The sequence below is a fragment of the Hipposideros armiger genome, unplaced genomic scaffold, assembly GCF_001890085.2.
Source record: "Hipposideros armiger isolate ML-2016 unplaced genomic scaffold, ASM189008v1 scaffold_41, whole genome shotgun sequence".
In the NCBI taxonomy this organism is placed as follows: domain Eukaryota; kingdom Metazoa; phylum Chordata; class Mammalia; order Chiroptera; family Hipposideridae; genus Hipposideros; species Hipposideros armiger.
In genome coordinates, this window is record NW_017731391.1 from 1,565,082 (window position 1) to 1,589,346 (window position 24,265).

At 42.2% G+C, this 24,265-nt stretch overlaps 1 protein-coding gene across 5 annotated transcripts in view; it reads right to left on the reverse strand.

The window, feature by feature from the left end:
* The window catches only part of PLEKHG1 (pleckstrin homology and RhoGEF domain containing G1), a 231,116-nt gene that overhangs the window by 14,260 nt on the left and 192,591 nt on the right, over nucleotides 1-24,265 (reverse strand). For all 5 annotated transcript variants that reach the window (XM_019638946.1, XM_019638947.1, XM_019638945.1 and 2 more), the window contains 10 exons: nucleotides 22,531-22,577; nucleotides 18,382-18,532; nucleotides 14,689-14,820; nucleotides 12,543-12,725; nucleotides 12,364-12,459; nucleotides 12,082-12,168; nucleotides 6,887-6,920; nucleotides 4,568-4,663; nucleotides 2,927-2,965; nucleotides 1,385-1,407 (listed from right to left, as the gene is read on the reverse strand). In XM_019638946.1, coding sequence (XP_019494491.1) covers nucleotides 1,385-1,407; nucleotides 2,927-2,965; nucleotides 4,568-4,663; nucleotides 6,887-6,920; nucleotides 12,082-12,168; nucleotides 12,364-12,459; nucleotides 12,543-12,725; nucleotides 14,689-14,820; nucleotides 18,382-18,532; nucleotides 22,531-22,577 — 888 coding nt within the window. The remainder of the gene's footprint in view (nucleotides 1-1,384; nucleotides 1,408-2,926; nucleotides 2,966-4,567; nucleotides 4,664-6,886; nucleotides 6,921-12,081; nucleotides 12,169-12,363; nucleotides 12,460-12,542; nucleotides 12,726-14,688; nucleotides 14,821-18,381; nucleotides 18,533-22,530; nucleotides 22,578-24,265) is intronic.

The window sequence follows — 24,265 nt, forward strand, 5'->3', positions numbered from 1 at the left end:
GCAGCTCAGTGCCAGCTCAGCTCGGGCTGGGCATAGAACTGCTGTTGCTTAGAGCTCACACTCTTGAGCAAGCTCTTAACCAACTGAGCCACTCAGCCGGCCCTCACAGTATATTTTTAACGTAATTGCACTTGAAATGAAGATGGCAGTACTTTGGAAGCTGAAATTTTATATCAATAAATCATCAGGAGAACTTAAGAAGTTCTTAGATTAAGAAATATTCAGTGTATGGATTGGGCACAACATGTATCCCTTTAGATACCTCAGTTTCACAACAGCCAAGATGAATATTCCGCCCCCCACCCCCCGTTTCCCCCTATTCTCGGCATTATGGCTATTTAATAATAACATGATAATAGCTGTCATTTATGGAGCACTTGCTTTGTGCCAAATACTGTAATAAGCACTTTTTAAAATATTATCACATTCAATTTGTTTATAAAAATGAAATAGATTTTAAAAATCAAAATCTCATGTCACATTTCAGGACAATGACCCAATTAATGTTAATAACTTTCAAAAGCTTCCAAACAAAAATATGTACTACCTGGAAAAAAATCCACATGCCCTAATTTTAGGACAATCACTTAGAGATAAGACTATGATGATTTTTAGACATATTATTGGGTTTAACTGAAAGATATAGTATTTATTAACAGGGCCACTCTGGCCCTGTGCTAAGGAGTGGTGCAAGTGGAATCGTGGGGGGAAGAATTTCATAGTTACATCCTTATAGATACAGAACATTAAACAAGTAGCCGCAATCAGTTCTGTAAGAATTGCTCATCGAGACAATTGATCGGTCACCATATTGGATGTGGTTTACTCAGGTCGGGATGCAGTATCTATTCATCCATCATAGGTAATAAATTTGGATGTACATCTTCCAATGGAGAATACCATTTTTATTCCTCCTCTCCTAACCTTTTATCAGAGGAAAAAAAATCAAAACTTGGTATAGTGAAGTTTCATTGTTATGACATATGAGTATGCCTCTTATACCATATTCTTAGAAGGGGGTCTTTGTGGCTGAAGGCTAATGCTTTGAGAAGGGACCAATACTCAGGATGCAAAAGCCCTGGCCTTACATGCACAGAGCCACATGCAGCGTGGATGGACCATGCTAGCACTGTGTGGGGTTTACATCCTTACAGCTTCTGAAGCGACAGCAGAGGGTTAGAGAAATTGTTGCCTTAGTTCTGAGAGATGAAGCCGGGGAGGGAGAGAGGCAGTTATAAGGACGAGCTCTCACTCATAGCTGTCATTTACAAATGTAAAATAATTGTTTATACTTGGAACACAGGCTTGGGATGAGATATATAAGAGTATCTATAAAAAGTGCCTAAAGTAAACATTTCAAAAGAAGAACCATAATAGTGCTTACCTTTCGGATGTCTTGTGCTGTTTCTGAAAAATAAAAGTTTTGTTTTTAATTAAGTTTGAGGATTAAAAATATATCTTACATGTAGGTTAGCACTTATATTTTAAAGGGCTTTAAAACTTATTGTTCATAATTGAAGCCCAATCTGGGCCCTTTAGACCTAATTTTCAGTTATTGTAGTTATATGTCCTGTACTATATGTAAAACAACCTTACACATTTGAGGGTTAAGTATCTTCTTTAATCCCTGAGAGCAATGTACTAATTCATGTTAATAAATTTCAAAAGCTTACCCCCCAAATATGTATTACCTGCAAAACAATCCACATGCCCTAAGCTATGAAAATCACTTAAACCTAAGACTATGCTTCTGTTAATTTTTGAACATTTTATTGGTTTTAACCGAAAGATATAGCATTTCTCAACAGGGCCACCTTGGCGCTGTTAGGGAACGGTGCACCTAGAATTGGGGGAGGGATTTACAGAGCCACACTGTTACAGAGACCCTTACAGATATATGTGTCTCATCTTCAAAAAATGTTTCATTACAGAAGCACATAAAGTAAAAAGTGATTGAACCCTCTCTACAAATCCCACCTTGGAGAGGTAACCACGCTTAACAGTGGATGTTCATCTTTCAGGGCCCCTACCCACTGCCCCATCCCACCATCATGCACAATTTTGTTTTGTTTGTAAATAAAGGTGCAATATGCAACATTGAATTTGCTGCTAAATATATGTGGACACTCTTGTCAGTAGATAGAGACATACTTCCTTCTTTTTGACAGCGGCAGAATGTTCCCTGTAGTTTCTCAGGATATTCTACAACTTATTTAACCATTTCCCACTAGATGAGCATTTAATGTGGTGCCTGTCCTATTACAAACACTGCAAAGAACACGAACACACACACACACACACATCTATCCACACTTGGGTGAGTACTTCCACACAGGAAGCATACCCTGTGAAATTTATAAAAGTGAGAAAAATGAAATTGTTGGGTCAAGGGCAGATGCGCATTTGAAATGTAAATGGACATTCCCAAATTCTGCTCCAAAGTGGTTGCAGAAATTACACAGCAATAGTTTCAGAGTGCCCGTTTTTTCCATATCTTTTGGCCAAGCTCACAGCTTCCCTCCCATCTCCTTTAAATGTATGATTTTTCTGATTACTAATATGGGTGATCATTTATAAATTTTATTGGTAGTTTGTGTTTCTTTTGTGAAACTGTCCAATTATGTTCTCTGCCTTTAAAAAAAAAGAGTCCTTTGTCTCTTCTTTTTGATGTTTAGGGGTTCTTTATATAATAAAGATATTAATCTTTTTATGCCTATTATCTATATGGCAAATATTTTTGTGTCATTTGGCTTTACATTATAACAGGGCACTATTACTTATAGAAGTTAATCAAATCTGTCAAACTGTAACTCATCTGGTGTGCATGTGTGTGTGTGTGTGTGTGTGTGTGTGTGTGTGTGTGTGGTTTGACTTACTGGATATTGACAAGAATGAAAAACAAAACAAAACATATTTTAGGACTTACCGCTTGTCTTCAAAACTTTATGTGATCTTGATGAAGGTTCTGGGAGAAAAAATAAGACCAGCATCATTTGCACCAAAGCAAGAATTTTTTCTTTATAAATGAATTATTAGTTTATGGGTAAATTAATTGAGCACTAGAAATTTTCTATCAAATTTACCTAAATCCCCCTTGCTTAGAGATACTTAGCAGCAAGACATTCACCTCATCAAAGCTGTAAGACGAATATTAGCTGTGCAGTTGGAAGTCACATAACACAAAACCAACTCTACCAACCAGTAGAGCAATTTCCTTAGCTTTGATTACCACCTAGAAGTTGATAACGTTCAATTTTATATTCTTATGCCAGACTCTTGCCCCAAGCCTCAGGCCACAAATGCCAACTGCCAATCTGACATTTCCCAACATGCCCGAAGACCTAGCAAACCCAATTATGACTTAATCTCAGCTGCCCATTCTCCCCCCATATCTGTTCCTTCATCTGTATTTCTTATCTTGGTTTTCACTGGCATTACCCTCTGACATTAGTGACCAGTACATCATTCTAAATTTCTCCTGTTTTCACCCATCACAGCCTGTGGGATCCCAATAATGCCCCACCCAGGTCACCACTGTGTTCACCCAGCCTTCGCCATCTCTCACCCAAACTATGGGGACAGCCTCTTGTCTGGTCTCCCTGCCTACCTCATTTTCCACATTGAGCCAGAATTCCCTTTTTAAAAGGCCAATATTTCATTGCTTACAATCCTTCCATAGCTTGCAGGATCAAGTTCAAACCCTCTGCGTGGCCTACTTGTCTTCCATGATCAAGCCTCTCTCTGTATCTCCAGCCACATCTGTCTCCATTTCACCTCGCCCACCTCCTCCTGCACCACCAGCCCCAGCTCCACCCCATGTTCCAGCCAGGCTGGACAACTGGTAATAGATGCCCTAGCTAAGGGATGCTGGCTCAAGTCTCAGGGCCTCTACATGTGCTATTTCTGCCCCATCTACCTCCTGAACCCCCAGATTCCATCCGGGTACCTCTGCTCGGTGAAGCCTCCTCTCTCCTCTGTCTCTCCTGCTTCCTTCTTTTCAGCCTCTACCACAGCTCCGTTACACAAACTGTCACCTTTTTTGACTCTCCCACCAGAGTATGAACTTGCAAGTAGGAATCATGTGTGTTATTTATGCTCGCATTCTAGGGCCTTAGCCCAGTATAGGGCATTAGGCAGGTACTCAATAAATACTGATTCAAAAAATATATATACATACATATCTGAGGGCTAAGGGAATACTACCAGAGTCTGGTTCAGATGCTGCATGCTAAAATTTTAGGTTTGAATAATCTTTTGCATGTGTCATTTAAAGGATACAATTTTTCACTAGCGATAGTCAATAGTGTTTAAGTACCTGCGTGCCAATGGTAAGATGCTATGCAAAGTTACTTGATGGATATCTGTTATATTTACTGGAAAATGGTAAGTTAAGTAGAAGAGTTTTAGAACAGAAGCTTGAGAGCACCATCTTCACGCAACCTCAAATGTGTTCAAACTGGTTGCAAGCTCCCAAACCAGAAAGCAGATGCCTTTTTGTCAGACCGAAAGGGACTTTCACTACCAGTCCCCCATACTTAGTAAACTTTGATTACAGCATCCTATTTACCAGATTTTCTTCTCAGCCGATAAGGAGTGGCACCGTCTTTAGAACCACAAAGTGCCTTCGTCTCTCCCTCAGGACTGTAGCAGAAGCCCGGATAATCTGGAAAGAAAACCACACGCATCTATAAGAACAAGGCGTTCCGTGACTTCTCAGGACACGGTACGACTTGTATTCTCTTTCCGCAAACATGATATCCCTCCTTCCATAATTGGTGTTGACTTTGCATCGCAGGACTCTGTTTACATGGGGACTTCCAGGAGTGTGTTAGCAGGTTAAGCTGTCTCTCTCTCTCAAGTGATAACTTCCTACCGCTGCCCAGAAACATTTGCAATTCTATGATCCACAGAGGTCAGAAAATGCCATTAAAATAAAACTCCCTGCAGCTGAACTTATTATTACCAAGGCCTCTGACAGATGGCGGTGACAGGCCGCAACAGAGGTCCTGTCAAAATAAAGCCATCTGGAGAACTTGGTGAGGCATTTGTGCCCAGCGCTGTGGAGCCCTTCCCGTCCCAGTGGAAAAGCTGTCTTTCAGTTAGTGACTCTTAGTATTTGTCTAGACATTGCTTCTTTCAACATCTGATGAATGTTTTAGGTCCTCCTGTCAGAAAAGGGGTTTTCATTTAATTTCATAGTTTATGTCTTTGTACCCCATCTAAGGGGTACACAGATTTTGAATTAAGAAAACCTGGTCTAATCCTAAGTATCACAACATAGCCCATGATCATCTGCACACTGAAGGCTGAGGGTAACAATTTTAGGGTGGAGCTATAAACTGGTGTTCTTCAAATTGGAGTTAAGGCTCTTCCAGGGTATCTGAAGTTCGAGAAAGTTCTGAGGGTGGTAAAGACCACATACACTTCTCCAATGTCAGTGGCAAAGTTTATTAATATATAAATGAGGTCATTTGGTCCAGTGGACTGGCCTACTCTGTTCACATTCAGCTATGTGCAAAATCAGGGTAGGGCAAATAAGGTTATTTTTCTAGGCTGGGTCGCTCTGGCCTAGTCCAGGTCCTGGAAGACAGACATGTGGCACCCATTAGTGGCTTGAATTATTCTGTGCACCCTAAAATCTTAATGGTGTCCATGAGCTAGCCTAGAGCCTGGGAATAAGCACATCATTTTATTGAATGGAGCTTGTCACAATACTAGCTGACCTCTCCATAGCCCCATTTTCCTTCGTCTTTCTTCCTAATTCTCATATGCCAACCCATGACCTTGCCTTTTCTTCAGTGTGCTTTTATTTTATTTTATTTATTTTTTAGCTGAGCCATCCTGCCACCTATTGGCAGCTCAGCGGCAGCTCAGTTCGGGCTGGGACTCGAACCACTGTTGCTCAGAGCTCACACTCTTGAGCGAGCTCTTAACCAACTGAGCCACTTGGCCAGTCCTTCAGTGTGCATTTATTAAAAAAAGCAAAGCAAAGCAAAGAAAAAAATCCTAGGGATTTCCACTGGAATGTGGGGATATAGAGACTGGAGCAGTGAGCCCCAGTCTAGCATTCTGGTGGAGATCACCTTGCAATCATCCCTCAGGATCTGTTGGACATGATATGGGGACTCTCAGCCACCACAGTGGTGATGCTCATTTTTCTACTTTAGAAATGTTTCTTTTTGCTTCTGGAGTGTGAACCATCAATGGGTTGGACGGTAAGTGAATCAATGTTTGCGTGTGGGGAAAGATTCCTCAAAAGTAAGTTATTTAGAAAGTTTTAAGTAAAAGCTCATCAGACCTGGTTGCCAGTCTTTAAAGTCATTGTTTCTCTTTGTCATTCTATTAATACTTAATCTGGGAGGTAACAAGGACGTGATATGTGCTGTTGAACATGATCTTATTTTATGGGAAAGACCTCACTTGTATTTATTCTCTGCCTGCTTGCATAAGCCTAGAAATACAATTGCACATGTGGAGCGGTGGTAATTTTAAAATTTGTGCTGCCTTGGGAAAACCAACAACTGTCTAGTTAGCGTGTTTCTTGTTTATAAGGTGAGGTGGGAAATGTACTGTGGGACCTGAATTTTTGGTGGTGGTGAAGGTGGGGAGTAAGAGTTGACCCTGGAAGCATATCTTACATTGTTAGTTGATATAGAAACCTAAACATGCAGCCAGTCATGGGGTGACTCACAGGTAAACCAGAAGTCAGTATAGAAACAAGTCAATGTGTTGGGAAGAGATGAAACTGTCTGCTATTTGTTAGAACAGTGAATAGTGAGCTGCTACTTTCTTACAATTGACGTTTTTATAAACTTTAAGATAGAAAATGTGATAGATAACAAGTAGACAATGAAATTTCAAATTTCGTTAAGAAAACAAAACTTACGAATGGCATCCATTTCAAGTATTGCTTGCTTGGCCTGAAAGAAAGAAAATGTAGCTATAATTGCAATTACCTTTTTTGTTTGTTTGTTTCTCCTTTAAACTACCAATTCTGACATGGGCCTTATCCCACCTAAATTGGTGGTTTTTGAAAAGCTTAAAAAAAAAATCCCTCATTTCTTTTAGGCATTACCATAGTGCAAGGGCTTCAAACAGATGAACGCCCTCATGTGGGGAGTTGGTGCCGCACAATTGATGTACCAGAGCTAAGCTTACAGCCCCCACCCACCTGGAAAGAAAGGGAGGAAGGAGAAAGAGAGGGAGAGAGAAAAAGAAAGAGAGAAAGGGGTGGAGGAAGGGGACAGAGGGGAGAGAATGGAAACATTTCACTAAAGGTTCCAAAACCTGGCTGACCATTCGTATCTGTTGGTCAGCTTATTACAAACTACAGATTTCTGCTACCCAACCCTGATCTACTGAACCCAAAGCTCAAAGGATAGGGCTTAGGAGGTACATGACCAGCCCTCCCCATATCACTGCAGCCTTATAACTATTTCAAAGGTTTGCTGGAAGTTTCCCGCTTTCCTTTTTCCAAATGCTATGAGGTTATCATCAGCTAACTCTCCTGGCTCCCTACAGCACCCCCTGCACCCACCACCTGAGTGCCCTAGAATCTCCAAGAGGGGGAGAAAGAGCTGTGGTGTGGGGGAAGGGCTCTGAAGGACACGGTTAAGTCCCAGCTCTGGCACTTAAGTAGGTGGGTGCTCTCACATTTCTGAATGTGTTTCCCCCACCTTAAGATGGTAAGATAGGACCTACTTTGCAGAGTAGCTACTAGGACGAAATGACAGGCACTCAACCTGAGTTGGTGACCATCTACCCCGCAAGGGCCTGGGCCTGATGACCTTGGCTCTTGCTTCTTCCATACGTACTTCTCCCCACCTCAGCTAACCTTCTCAAGTTTAATACTTTGAGTCTTTTAAAAATCGTTACTGTTGCCATATGTTATGAAGGTTTAGGGGAATATGAAAACGTAAGTGAATTCCCCTAACATGACTCATTTTGCCTGAGGATTCAAAAAAAGAAAAACATTAGTTTGGGTAGCCTTTCTTGCACCTTTAAAATAATTTTCATCTTTCAAGGGTAGTATAACTGAACCTATAGTACAAACATTATGCTAAAAGCAACTTTAAAAATTAATGTAGTTGTATGTTGCCCCAATCTGTGATATCACAGTAAAAATATTTAGGCTAAGTGGCAATTATATTTAATTTTTAAAAAGGGGTAAAAAGAAAAACGCTTGACGCAGTCACCATAATTTTGAGAAAACAAATACTTGGGTTCTTATAACACTGATTTTTTTTAAAAAATCATACATTCAGACTTTGAGATTACTAGTTGAAATTAATTTCAAGCAAGCATTAGTTCAATTTCTGTGAAGTGCATTTATAGAACCATGTGAATATATAAAATGCAAAAGTCTCTATTTTTACCTTTATTCTCAATTAATCTGGATGAGAATTAGTTTATATACCATGTATATGAATAGGCAATATGGCTATTTCCAAGAAGTTTTCTGATATCTATTAAGTTTGACTTCAAGAACAGTGGTTTTTTTTTCCGTCTTTAACATTTAATTTCAAAAAGTACAATTCCCACATTTTCCACTAGGAGTCAGCCAGGGACCATCACTAAATTAAAGAACTGGAAGGAGGTTGGGGGAGGAACTATACTAATGAATTTCCAATAGCTATGTTAACAATATTTGAGCAGTGATACATTCTTTGATGTTGAAAAAATTCCCTATTTCTTTTATTTAATAGGAATAAATATATTTTGAAAGCTTTAAGAAAAAAATTTAAGAAATCATTGAGGAAAGAAGCAAAAAGTTCAACTCAATCATCCTGCTTAAATAAAATAGAAAATTACTATAACATTATAGTGGATAAAGTATATGAAACAAGTGCATTTTCATCGCCATGGGGAACAATGTGGGTAAGACTTGCTCTTTGGAGCCAGACAGACCTGGGTTTGAATCTGTGCTCAGCCACGTTCTAGCCGTATAAACTTGGGCAATTTACTTAAATTGCTGTGTTTATTTCTCTAGAATGGGGAGAATAAGGCCCTTCTCAGGAGATACTTTGCGTAGGGTAAGATAAGAATATAAAGGACTTAGCACATTGTATGCGTGCTCAAGACAGTAAGGATGAAAAATACAATGTTTAGGTTCTACAAGGATCAGGAAGTTAGGTAAAAATTCTATTGTGATATATTAACCATTTTAACACATGAAGGGAAAACTGCCTGGAATCCACACACCTAGTGTGGGAGAAAGAGGACAGGTTTGTGAACTAGCCTTGTTTTGTAATGGCCTATAATTGCCTTTTGGAATCCTTTTGGCAGTTTTGATTTTCTAGTAGACAGATAAACAATAGGTGGAGCCTACCAAAGACACGCTGCCATTGCTCAGAAGGGCATTCCAAAGCACAGGACCAGCATCCAAGTGATTAACGATGAAGAGAACGCAATCACCTCTCTGCGTGAGCTACCTGACATCTTGTAACACATTGATGAAATAAGCCTCCATACTTCATTCAGTAGAAGCACACACCTATGCACATTCATTTCCTGGGTGCAAAATCATTGCTGACGGCCTATGGGAACATGCTGCCAATGCTTTTCAAAATATACAAAGAGCAAACTAGACTCTCCTTTCTGAGAAGTCTCAGTTCTCCTTATTTTCCACCCAGTTCTACTCTCATGAGCATCACCCCATTTTCTGCCCCATTTATGCCTCCCGCGGGGCCTGGACAATTTCACCATCCACCTAGATCAGCGGTTCTCAACCTTCCTAATGCCGCGACCCCTTAATACAGTTCCTCATGTTGTGGTGACCTCCAACCATAAAATTATTTTCGTTGCTACTCTATAACTGTAATTTTGCTACTGTTATGAATCATAATGTAAATATCTTTTTGTTTCCCCGATGGTCTTAGGCGACCCCTGTGAAAGGGTCGTTCGACCCCCAAAGGGGTCGCGACCCACAGGTTGAGAACCGCTGACCTAGATGATCCTTTCTCCACCATCACCTTAGCGCCTTGTCATTTTATCTCTCGTAACCTTTTCCTCAACTCTAGAACAGCAACACACAATCATAGGTGCCCCTAGAACCTTATCATCACCCAGACCTGCTCTTCCTCTAAGGCAGGTCTCTAAAGGTCCCTTCCTGAACTACAGATATTTCCATCTCCCCACCTTTAACTCCTGCGGAACCAGTTCTCTGACTTTACAAGACGAGTCATCTTTCAACCCATGTCTATTTTCCCTGTGGGTTTCACTCTCCACTCAGCTTGGAGATCCTGCTCAATCACAGCCATGTGTATCGATGAGCAGCCCCTTCTCTTTCCCTGTTACCCTCCCCCCTCACCGCTCTGCCAGTCCCCACCCTTGGGGGACCCACGTGCACTGTGGTGCCTCCACACTGGCTTCTGAGTCGCTGAGCAGGTTTTAGGATGACCTCACCGCCCTGATGCACAGTGGCCAGCTTCGGTGGGGTCTTTGATGCCTTCCATAGGTTACTGCTGTCATCCCACTCTTTAGCAAGAGTTCTGAACCCTTCCACTTTTAGCCCCATCTTTGCTTCACTCACCCTGAAGATGCCATTACCACCGACTTCAGTGAAATCAAACCCTTTATCTTCCTTCACATCTACCTCCAAGTTTCTCTATCCTCTCACCTTCCTTCTCTCTCAGCTCAGGGAAGGAAGGTGTTTCTGACCCGTCCCTCTCCTTAAGATTCTTGCCTTCCCTTGTCACCACCCCCGTTTGCCTCTGGTTTTCTTACACCTCATTGCTACTCTTCCTTGGGTTGTTCTCCAACAACCCCACCCCCTTGCAGCTCACTTAGATGTTGGGATTCCCGAGGGTTCTTTCCCTTACACGTCTTTATGGGCCCTCCTAGTAAATCTCAGGGCTTCAGGTACGGTCTGTGTGGAGAGAGCCTTGAGGGCCTCAGCTTCTGAGACCTGCCTTTCCACCTGCCGCCTGCCCGCCTGCCCCTCACCTGTGCCAGTGCCCCTCCCTTCGTTCCCATCCAACCGGTTCCTCCCCTTGGCGGCCTGTCTTGGAACTCACGGCACCATCCTGTTGGCCCAGCTCCTGACTCATCCTTGACTTTTCTTTTTCTCTCTCCTCATGCACTTAGTGGGCAAGATCCTGTTCCCTCTGCCTCTGTGACGGGTTTCACATCTGCTTGCCTTTGTATGCTGTAGCCTCCTGGCAGTGTCCCTTAGCTCTTTTCTAGATGATGGTAGCGGCTTGCTAGTGCCTCTCCTGCCTCCAGTCTCACGCCTCCATTCACTTGTCACACTGTCCCCAAAGTGACACTCTCAGAACATGGGGCAGACTATGCCATGCCCTTCTTCCGAAACCGCCAGTAGGTCCCCACAATCCAGGCTCCTTAGTGTGTGGGTTCAAAGCCCTTCATAGCCCCACTGACTCCCTTTCATCTCCTCCAGCCTCATCTCCTAATCCATCTCCTGAGAACTCAGCCCTCCCATCTGGGCATCTCTTTGTTTTGTTTATGCTGTTCCCTCTGCTTGGGTCTCCTTTTCTGTTTCCCCCACCTAATAAAAATATTCCTCATCCTTCAAGACTGAGGTAAAAGGCATTTTTTACCTCCTCTCCCCACTCATCTGTAATTGAATACTTTATCCTTCCAGGACACTTGGCTTATACCTTTATTAATTCATCATGTTTGGCAAACAGTTCATTGTTTACAGGGCTAGCTCCCTCGTCTATAGGTCTCTTCATGGCTGAGTGTGGGTCCTGTTTTCCTAGCATTTCCACGGAACCTAAGCCAGCTTTATTCAGTGTGGGTGCTTAGTACACCTTTGAATAATTCTCATAACACTATTTTCTGCTAGTTCTCTAGAAATTTCCTCAAAGTCTTTTCCTTATTTTTTTCTTCTTTCAAGCCCCAAAAGGAAAAACAATAAAAAGCCTCCCAAAAAACAACAATCCCCAAACTCTCTACAGACTCTCCCTACTTGTGAATCTTTTTAGTATAAATGGTTTAGTTGATCCCTTACATGTCCTGTCAGTTTTCTTTATTTTGAAGTGAAATGTTTATTCCTGTCAGGCTGCCTTCCTAGGACCCGAATTCCTTTACATTTTACCGTTTGTTGACCTCATTTCTTACCTTAGCTGGAATCTTGGCTGCATGATTCTCCAGGATCAGTCTCTTCAGGTGCAGAACCCACAGGCGTTTGTCTTGCTGGGATTTTGCCTACCGGAAGAAGATTGGGACAGTCAGGCAACAACTGCTTCCACCATTCATAAGGCTCAGAGGCTCCTATAACCCTCTGGCCAGATGGAAAATACACTGTGTGGCCAGAAAGCTCTGGAAAGGCTGCCTGAGGACACACAGTGCTCATCGTCTGCAAGAGTGAGCCTTGTAGGGAGGCGAGGGCACTGCTGTTACCTGAACCGTGTGCTGCAGCTTGGGGTTCTTGTAGTGGAAGATGCTGAAACTGAGTGGCTCCTTGGGGATCACTTCCACGAGCATGAGGTTGCCACACTGAGAGGGAGAGCAGAGGCACACTTAAAAGGGAATGGCACGAGCGACTCAAGTCCGTGCCCGTGACCACTATTCAGACCTACCAGGATGTGAGCTTTGTATGTAAACGTGTCGTCTCTCTTCTTTGTGATGAGAAGCAGCTTGTCGAAGAGGAAGAGGGTCCGCTCGTTCTTGGCCCGCTGGATGCGGAAGGTTCCTTCAAGTACCAGTTCCCCGTAGCTGGTCAGGTCTGGCCCCTTCCAGTTAGTGAGCAAACTCTGAATCTCCTGAAAAAGTGAGCATCCCATGGGATTAAACAGGAAGTGGGGCGGCAGGGCAGCAAAGTCAAGAGGGCCCATTTGTTGAGCCTCGAGAATGGTGTCTAATGTCTTTGACAGGGTCTAATGGATCTACATGGTGTCTAATGATCCATGACATTAATCTACCTTTATGGGCAGTGTCACTTTAGGGTTAACAAATGAATCAAGTTGTTAGTTGAGGAGTTGCCAGTTATGTATTTCCACTCCTTAATAACCCCTCTCCTATGGCTGGCAGCAGTAGTAATGTCTTTCAAAAGCTAGGTCAAGAGGCTGCTGGTGTGTGGCCTGCTCAGATCGACATCGGTCCCCTGACTTTCTCAGCCCTTATTCTCTGGACAAAAACCTTCAGTTATTGCCTTGGAAACCTTCTTCCAGAAACTGAACTCCACACCACATATAAGTAACTCGAAACTAAACCCTGTGGAAAATCATACAAGAACACATCTTCTCAGTAATTTCCTGATATTAATCCCAATTATGTGGGGAAAGGAAATGAATGTTTCTTCACCACTATGTTTTGAATGGAACTTGATGCATATAAATGGATAACATGACTTTGAAGTTTCTTTGGGATTTACTGGACAGCCATACCAATGTTTTTCAAGGAAACTGACTTTATTACTTTGGAAAATCAAAATGTTCACAAACCGCCTTTAACTAAACAGCCCACAAGACAACCCAAAACATCCTTGATTGAAAGTAGAAGTGCATAGAAATGGAGATAAGTCTGAGCCAGACTCTGATTTAGCAGTGTCTTTAGAATGCCAAACAGATTCATAAGGTATGAAAAACCAGTCATTCAGCCATTTCTGAAAATGCAACAGACATTATGGTTGACATTATGTCCACCAAACATTTTCCAGGACCCATCAGATCTAAGTCAAGTAGTTGTTTCAATCTAGTTGTGGAGGGTGCAACTCAGTGGCCCATGGGGGATTGAACTGGCAACCTTGGTATTACGAGCACTGCGCTCTAACCAACTGAGCTAACCTGCTACCCCCTGCCCACCAAACATTTGAATGATGAAACATTAAACCTTTTCTTACTGCTACAAAAAAACAGGCATGGCTTGGAAGACAAGAATGTCACCTTCCTTTGATTTTTGATAGTCAATTGCATTCTACCATACTTGGCTGCCTATCGCTGAACCCAAGTTTTGTTTGGATTTATGAGCCAAATATTGTTCTTTTTTCCTGAGTTAAGCATAGGCGCTCTGCATAACATGGAATAACTCTGGGTTTTTATGACTCACTTCAGGGACACCCAGAGCCTAGGACTTCCCTCTGGGCCCACATGACCTTTTGTCTTTAAATAGTGCATCTTGTGAGGTGCCCAGAACATGACCACTGGCTTAGCATCTATCAAAAGTTTTCAGGGATTTAGGGCTCAAAATGTTGGTGCTGGAAGGGACCTTAGCAAAACCTTCATGTGTCTTATTTTAAAAATGAGGAATCTGAAAGGCAGTGGTGAGGTCCTGTCCCAAACGGAACTGCGAAGGGCCTGATTCCAGACTTAGCTCTCCTTTCTCTGCGTCCCTGCCCCATTACTACATGTACACCACCTTATTAACTAGCGAGAGAGGAACAGAAGTTTAAGAACCCTTTCAACAACTTAGGGAAAGTTGCTTTCAACAAGAATTACTTATTTTAATTAACATAAGAGAAGGCCCCAGGAGGCTCACATTTTTAACTTGGGTCACTGAAGGGGCTATGAGCAAACTATTAGCTTAAAGTCACCATGTACCTTTCTCTTAAATACCACATTACACAATGATCGGCATTATCGGTGTCCTGATCTTTCTTCAGGGAGGGCTATGATGCAGATGATAAATGAAGTACAGTACATGAGCAGCCCTACTACTTGATTTAGAAAATGATAATAAGTCTGCGCGCTTGCAGCACCACCAGGCACCGCCATCTCGAGGGCTCACCTGTAACCGGATTGCGTGTTCATGTTTCCGCTTCATGTCATTGATGTGCCAAGCTACCCGCTGCATCGTGTCTATAGCATCAAGGACCACATCATAGCCTTCTGTGTCCTTGTCAAGGTGATTTTCTATTTCCTTAAAAAAAAACAAAATGAAACCAAAACACTCGTCATTTTCTTTTTTTTCCTCATATAGTCATTGAAACAAATGGTACATCTATGATTAGTTCCTCATATTTTAGTTTTGCTTAATTATTTATACATTATTAAGGTTTTGAGATAACTTACCAGGAATACCTGTTACAAAATGGTAAGATAGGAATAAAAATGGAGCTAGGAAAAATAGAAGTAGATTAGGATTTCATGACAGGGAGGATAAAACAAAATGTGTATATAGGCCATTAAGTCTCACAGAGATATGATAATGATTATAATAGATACGACAGTTGATATTACAGTTGGAGATTTCTGAGCTGCCTGGTGGCCATGTAACATAATTCCCACTCCTACAAGATAGAAAACATAATTATTTTTCTCCCAGAGGAAGTAAAATGTCTCACACAGGACTTAATACATAATAGCCTAAAACACAGTAAACATTATCTTTGGAGAAAAAAATAACTTCTATAGCAAGTGCATTTTCATGTAGTCAAGGCTTTAAAGCCCAAATCAAGTTCACTGAAGACCATCCTTGAGAATGATGAGGAAGTCGTCCTGGTTCCAGTCCTCACTCTCTGACAGTCAGCACTGAGTCTGGCGCTGGAGTTCCATTCTCCCAGGGAGAAGAGGAAGGGGCACAATCTCTGTTCTAATTCTTTCCAGCACATAAGACACATGTCCTGAGAATCCTCACAAGTGTAAGGTCAGGGACTATTGCATAGTTCCTTTAATCCTTTATCTTCTTACAAGTGCCTACCAGAGAGCTGGGTGGGGGGGTCAATAAATGCTTATTAAATTGAAACTATATCTTCTTAAAACAAAAACAATAGTGACCCTTTATAAGTGTGTCAAACAGTAAGAAGATATTGTAGTCAATTAGATCATTTCCACATTTATCATCCATATTTATTAAAGGATGGAGATTGAATCTTACGGTAAAATTTATGAAGATTAGCTCCATTCTTTTATAGTCATACTTTATAAATCTTTACTTTTACTGAGTAGTCAAGTTTTCCAACTATCTAGAAACTGGAAAGGAATTTACATTTTCATTCCACTTTCAGACTCAGCTGTTAGGAAGATCTTACAAAACTGCACCACCAAACTAACAGCTCCCAGGTAAGGACAAGATCAACAGCAAGGTTAAAAAAAAATAATTTCTTCTTTGAGTCTGAGAGGCCATCCTGTTCATCAACAATCAGACTCAGGAGGACACAGTGTATTCTTGTGGGGATCTTCATGGATGGCTACACCACTTTGAAGTGATGTGAATGACACAGAAGGAATAGTCTAAATAAACTATAAAAGCAAAAATAATTCAAAGGCAGCCAGAAGTTTGTTTTCGATTAATCTAACCATTGTGTTTCCCCTTTTCCTTCATTACCAGTTGCTATAGACTGAATGTTTGTGTCTCTCCCAAAATTCAAATGTTGAAATGCTAACCCCTAATGTACTGGTCTTTGGGGGTCATTAGGTCATGAGGGTGGAGCCGGTGGAGCACATAAGGGGTTAGTGCCCTTATAAAAGAGACCCCAGGGGGCCAGCCAAGTGGTGCATTGGTTAGGAGTTGGCTTGGGACGCCAGCTCTAAGCAGCAGGGCCCCGGTTCGGATCCCACATGAGGGCCATTGATGCTGTGTCCTCTACAGCTAGGATGGTGAACAACAGCTCGACCTGGATAAGGGCTGCCATGAGTCGCCGGTGACGGCATAGGCTGCAGTGGGCTGCCATGAGCTACCATGAGCTGCCGGGAACTGCCATGAGCAGCCGTCCAATGGCTGGCAAGCAATGGCCTCACCCGGGAAGAGTGCAACGATAATACTAACATGGGCCAGTGAAGCGACATCCTCCACAACTAGACTGAAGAACAAAAGGACAGCAACTTGTCTGTTCCCCTTCCCCGATTCCCCAATGCTGTTCTCCTCCCCCAATTTCCAAATAAAATCTTTTATTTTTTTTAAAAAGAGAGCCCAGGGAGCTCTCCGGCTTCTTTATAGCCTGTGAGGAAACAAGGAGATGTCCGTCTCTGCAACTCAGAAGAGGGCTCTCAACAGAACTTATCCATGCTGACACCCTGATCTCAGGCTTCCAGAAATTGTGAGAAATCAATTTTTTTTTGCTTAAGCCACCAAGTCTATGCTACTTTGTTATAGCCGAAAACTGACTAAGACACTACCTCTTAATTTCAAGAGTAAGGGGTGATTTTCCTATCAATTAACTTTTTGTAAGGATCTTCACTTGTGTCTGACATGCTTATATAACTGAGATCTTAGACATTTCTTTTGATTGATGACCACCTTACTGTCTTGAAGGCCATACTTAGAGATGATTGGGACACACTGGTCTTAGATGCCATATTCGCAGAGTCCAGCAGAGATCTACCCTGGGACAGGTATTATTTACTTAAGAGTTATTTGGACACTGATTTAGCAAATCAATCCTACTAATCTAAGAGGTCATTAGTATCAATTTAACAAAGGAACATCCCTGATATGGCTTCACAGGACACAAGATTCTCGAAAGATGAGCCACCCAGGCAAAAAGACAAAGCTGAGAAATTTCTGGTAAAGTTGGACCATAAGAGTTCTTAAAAATTTAAATGTGTGTGAACTGAGCAATCCTGGAGTGATTATCCAAGTTAGAAATCTGGAATCATTTAAAAAGACATACACATAAACAGCAGGCATGTTGATATGGAGAGGAGCTCTGGATTAAAATTTCTTTAAGATTTTAAAGTAGGATAATAAAGTAAAAATAGATTAGCTTTATTGACTGCCTATAAGCCACAGTGAACATGGGCAATTTATAGGATTTGAACCCAGGCAGTCCTGCCCCAGAGCCCAGCTCCTAACCACTGGGCTCTACTGTCTTTCTCATGCAGCATGGGCAATCCAATCCTACTTACAGAATGAAAATAAGTTTCAACAAAACTTATTTTTGTTTCCATTTTTATCCTCTTCCTTAGATGATAAAAAATGAGAATGTGAGTGCTATGTCTACCTTTGTTTCTAAAGCCTCCTTGAATTTTGTCCAAATAACAGGGAACGATACAAAGAAAAGATACCCTGAAGTGATGCTAAGCCCAGCTCAGAGCTCACTCACCACACTGCTCACCTGTCTTCCCCTCTTTCAGCCCCTTCTCTTTGCTCATACAAAAGCGGATCTATGACAAATCGCTCTCCCTCCCAACTGCCTACTGAATCTGGGCCCATGGAAATAAAATAAAACATAAAAAACCTGTTTTTCATTAACATGATAGCTCCTTGCCTGAAACGGTCGCTGCCCAGAGTGAGGTACTGCTGAGCACTATCAGAATCAGAACGAAAATGAATCTTTACTCGGCTGTTGTCAATGGGGCTGTAGGCCTAGAATATAAATATCTCTAATGCCTCAAAGCAGATTAGTCAGTTGTAAAGTATGAGCCTGGAAAACGGTTCCATATGTCCCCAGCCTTTTCCGCTATTTTTTTTCCCCTCCTTAATATATACACACAAAATCCTCATTCCCTGGAAAGAACTCAAGCACAGGCAGAACCTTACATGTAAAAGAAGGTGATACTTGAGAATCCGCTGAACTGGTTTCAAGAGATAGGACCCCAGAGGCAGCGAGTGCTTCAAAGTTTCCTGACGCTCCCTGAAGAATTTGGCCAGCGTCTTGTTCCTCATGCACTCTGTTAGCACAGCCACTGATCTGCAAGAAGAATAAACAGTTTTATCTCGATTGTAATGCTTAACATGGGTACTCATGCTTTAAATGCCAACATTCATGCAATGCCCTAAAACAGGGAAGGAAGCAACAGAGCTACAGCTAGATTGGAAGGCCGCTGGGTTAAGTTAGACAGCGGTGTGTCCCTGGTGGGTGAATTAGAAAATGACACTTGAACAGTGACGGCGGCACAAGGACACATGGCCTGGCAAAGGGGATTTCCATCGGCTGTTATCCCCCTACTGCGCCCCGTCTGGGTGTCTTTGTGCAATGCTCAAACTGCACATCTGTATTCAGTTTCCACAGGTTAGGATGCAAGGAGAGGGCATCTTTGTAATAAGAAAAAGGAGTTCCTTCTTCCCAGTAGATCTAGCCCCGTGCTGGGCAGTGTCGCCCCTTCTGCTGGTTGTCTTGTATCATGCACAAACTGCATGATATTACATGCAGGTTTTTGGAGGCCTCATCCCGCAGGTCAACTTCCCTTTGAGAATCTTTGAACAGATTCCTCTTCCCACCTCCAAATGGCTCTGCTCATTCTAAAGACAGCTCCTGAAACAGCTATGTAACCTTGCTGCTCAAGCCGCGTGTCTCAGAGAGTGTATCAGAGAAGCAGGTCAGGATCCCGCCTCCATCCCAGCTCTCCCAAAGGTAGTAAGTACGGCCCCCAAGCATCCTAGGGGAATGGTTGAAATAATGCTCATAGCTTATACGGAAAGCAAGCTAGTGGGCTTGTGTAGTCACACACATGTAAATTAAAATCTTATGGTCTCAGAACTTAGAAGGAAGCAGGTGGAAGTAATTTATCCCCAAGCCAGTAATATGTTTTCAGGATTAATTTAGAAAATCAGAGCCAAACAACAAAATAAAACTCCTTGAAAGGAAGTTTTAATAGCTTCTAATTAAGCTATTAGAAGCCCCTTTGAGCCCATCTGCTTTGAGGACTATCTATTCAAACAGGTTTCTTTCCCCCCTAAAATGAGATTTCAAAACTTTCTTCCATCATGTAATCAAGGACCTCTTGTAAGGTTCGTTAGAGTCATCCCAGCTGCTCAGTAGTTTTTGGCCACCTGGAGGCTGGACCTGTTGCCCAAGAACAAGAACCCGCCCTAGTCTTGAGCACACTGAACTCCGGGTTCAGGCACAGGGAGACATCCGAGGACAATGACCTGACTGGGTCTGGGCCCTCCCTGGGGGACAGATACGGGCCTTGTGTGTCTTCACAGTGCAATCACTGGGGCCCAGATGGTATGAAGAAGGTGGACATCTGTCAAAATGTGCTGGCAACATTTAATATCACCAGCCTGGATCCGAAGGGGAAAGAAAAGTTGTCAGATGGGCTGGAACACCTGGCATTCTTGGCTTGTTAGGACAGGGGAAAGGAAACCTCAGGCCTTAGAGAGCAAACTGATTGGAGACAAGGGGATAAGAGGAAACAATTTTTCTGTGAATATGAAAACCACACAGTTGGGCAAGAACTGGACGTGCCTGCTTCTCTGAGAATGCCTTTTGAGCATCTCTCTGCTAACACATTTCTTTCGTTCTTCAAGTCAGATTAAAAAAGTAACTAAAATAAAAAACCACTTTCTCCAGGAAGTTGTCCTTAACTCCCCTTGCTGGGACTTACTACTCCTTTATCTCACGATGTATATTTTACTTCTATGACAGATTACGAGTTTGTACTACATTAATTTGTATTTATTGATTTGCTATCCCACTATTGCATTCAGGTGGGTTCTGACCCTCAAAAGAATATAAACCACCAGACGGCAAGGGATATGGTTCCTAAGAGGTAGTTTCTATTTCCTACCAATGTACACAGAGCTTTGAACTGTGCTCCATGAACAATAGGCTGGTGCAAATGACTTTGCTTTCCCCTGACCCTGAAGAAAGAAGCTTGGTACTGGGGTTGCCAGAAAAATGTACAGAAGTGGACACTTTGGTCAGTGTTGCTCAAGCAGTAGTTTGCTGTAACCAGAAGTGCCTGGACGCTGATGGTAACCCTTTGAGCACCTCTTATAATTGCAGAAGTCAAACGTGACTTTTGTTATCGGTATGTATAGAATGTTACAATTTTAATAGTTTTTTTCCTTTTTAAAAATGTGTATATATTTTTTTGGTACCCTCTGTCTATAAAAAATTGTCTTTATTTTATACTCTCCTTTCTTATTACTAAGTCAGAAAAACCTTAATATCTATCTACTTCCAAAATTGCAAATTCAGAAGTTCTTCCTTCAAATGGTATGTTTATAATGAAATTTATACAGATATAATCTCCCAAGACCCTCTAGTGCCTCAGAGCCCATCACTGGGTCCAGTACTTGTTGATTCTTCAGAGTGTGAATGTTTTTTCCTTTCCCTCAACACATGTTGGTTGGAATTTCTTTGAATGAGGGTGTGGTACGATGCCTGGTTTTCAGCTTAAGGACTGTGGCTTTAGTTGGGGCATCCTACAATTTCCTGATATCTCAGCACAGATGTGGAAACTTTAGGAGAGAACATTGCTTAAGTGGAATTGTAAACTGTGGGTGGGTTTCCACCCATAGGCATATGGTGATAAATGTATACTAACCTGGGTGTAGGTTTTGTTTTGTCTTGTTTTTGCTTGGCCACCAACCAAATAAATCACCACAACCCGATATCCTGACCAATATCTTGAGCAGTAGACTAAAATTCTCTAATGGAAAGTATCTTGCCACAAGGAAGTCTGAGCCTCTGGCGTCACGCTTTTTAAGCTGCCCTGGCTTTCTGGGGCCACTCCGAGCAGGGAGCCCATTTGTTCTTCCTTACTGCAGCAGCTCGAGTGGCTCAGCCTGCTGGCTTCTCTTCCAGGGGGAGCCCCCACCCACTTGATCCTTAGGGACAGGTCTCTACCGAGATTGGCTACATAGCCTCTATAATAAAATCTCCCTGGCTGTCATCCTCCTGGCTGGTCCCTGGGATCACAACTCAAGTCCTGCTGATAATGTGGGAAAACTGACGATAAGAAGGCATGGGACCAGGGGCGGGGGGTGGGGGGGGGGCGAGCGGGAATCGCAAAGCTTCAGGAACCTTATGAGGCTGTGATAGCGTGAGTCTGAGTTTGGGGAAGCCTAGGGGGCCATTCACGAGCTATGTCATAACCCTTGTAAACTCAATAAACCTATTGGCGTCTCATTGCTTCATCTATACAGTGGGGATGGGGCAGGGGTGATGGGGAACTAGAACTGGTGGAGAACCTATTACATGCCCGGCACTGTGATGGCTGTTGTGCTTTTCTTTAATCCCTCAGTATTTCTGGATTGCTGTGAAAGTTAAATTCAGCAACATTTTTTATGTACAGCATTGGACAGAGATTAGGAATCAGTAAGTGCTCAATAAATGTCTTCTGCACAAAAGAGAAATTCCAACAGTGTCACTCATGTTCTTAGCCCGACTCCTTAATTGAAATGGTCAACACATCACCCAGGGGTGCTCCCTAAACTGCCCCCCTGCCAGTGCTCCCAGTATGAGCAGTGATCCAGGCGAGACCATGAGCCCTCTCTTCTCACCTAAGCTCATCATGATCTCTCCTTTCTCCAGAAACCTTATATAGTTCATAGAACTTATATAGCAAAAATAACATATTTTCTCTCTAGCCAGGTTATATGCACTCATTAGCAGTGCGTTCCATATTTTTAAATGATGGCACATGTACAAAAGGGTTACTAGACAACACTTCTAGCCAAACGCTGGTTTACTAAGTTTTCCATTGAAGGACACCTAGCAATCGTTTTGGTCTTTTTCAAGACCTTTCATGATATTCCTCTCCCCTGGCTCTGATAGGAACCCTAAGCCTGAATGGACCAATATCTGGGTAACCCAGTAAACCGTTGTCAGCATGGTTTCCGGTTTCCCACAGCATTCAGCACAGTGACAGGCACATCATGTCCAACACCAACATAGTGGGCTGGCTTGAAACTACATGAAAGTAAACAAAAGTACTCCTGCACATTTACAATACGTACCTTGGATAGTTGGTGCAATACTGGGTGTAAATGTGGAATTCTTCACTCTGCAAGGAAACGAAAGAGACTTTTATAGGCAAAAAACCAGAGATATCTATATCCATTTTAAAACAATAAAAAGAAACAGCATTCATGCCTTTAAATTTGTTTCTCTAATCACAGGGGCTTGTCTCCTGAGCCCCTGTGGGATCATCTGTGCCTTATTATCTAACTTGCTTTAGACCTAGAATCCATATGTATCTGAACTCACTTGAGTCCAATAAAAACTTATTGAGAATCTGCTGAGTGAGGGGAATCCTAAGGTAAATAGGAAGAGGAGGAAAATAAGGTTTCTGCCCAGGTGCTCATAGTCCTCCAGTGCATTTGTAGTGTGAGGGAGAAATATGTGTAGATAATTTAACTAGCATGTGGAAAGAACGTGTTGGAAGTCTGTGCAGGGCACGAGAAAGCTGCTATATTCTTTCAAGCCCCTGTGTATGCCGTGATCTCTGCCCACTGTCTGTCTTCCCCACCTTTTCCAATGGAGGGCCACTATACATCCTTTGACATTGAACTTTGGCTTTATTTCCTCCCAGGAGCCTTCCCTGAGCTCTCGGGCTGAGCCAACTGCTCCTACCCTGGGTTTCACAACACCTGCTACTCACCTGTCTTGTAGCATTTACCAAATGATAGTGACATTTTCTGTGTTATTTGCATGTCTCCCGCTCTGGGCTGTGAGTTCATGTAGGATAGGCGCCATATTGTGTTCAGCCTGTACATAATATTTGTTGAACTACTGAATCCACTTCTCTTCTACTAACTTGAAAATTATTTCCTCTGTGTGCATCTAGCCTGGCAGCAACGCCTCAAATGCAATAAATGTTTGACTCACCAACGTGGGGTTCTTGTCTTTCACTATAATCATATTCCCAGCTCCCTAGTATCTCTTAATCTTTCAGACACCTAGTCATATGATCAAATATTGGGAAATATTCAATTAACACTTCTTGCTCTTAAAGGATAATTTTTCAAAAAAGGTAAAATTATGACTTCCATGCAACTATAACATGAATGCTGTCAAGAATTTTACTTAACCTCTTAATTAATGAGGAAAAGCAGTAAGGTATTACAGCTGGATCAAAGAAGAACTCAAAGTATCACACTCAGGTCAAAGGGGAATGCAAAAATGGATTTGCAAATAACACAAAACGTTTTTTTCGAGAGAGAGATCGGTGGGTAAAGAAATCAATGGTCTCTCTATGGGACAGCATTCATTTGCTTGCCTGTGGTCAAGATCATTTACTGTAGGTTGCTATCAGTTATCTATAATTTACAGAGTTGTAAACAAGTTTGAAGACAATGAAAGGTGCAGAGACCCCACCCAGCCATATAATTTAGAAGGGAAAATTTGAAAATACCGAAGGCTTTTTATTGGAGGCACCCAGTAATCTCTTTGGTTGATTTCAAAGTCTTTGATAATTTTTCCCTAGATTGCCAAGAGAGAGAATATGCAGATGGGTGGGTGAGGTGGCAGAAGCTAGTTTTTTAAAATTTTGTTTGGAAAACTCTCAGTCAGAATGAACAATTCAAGGCCAATGAAAATCTATCTTTTGTAAACTCTAAAGTGGAATGACGTTTTGAAAACAGAGCCACAGACTGTTTTGGTGTGTTTCACATTCTTCTCTAACTTTTTATATCCTTTTACTTTTTAAACCACTTCATGCTGGAGTCACATGTGGCTCCCAGATAGTGCCTT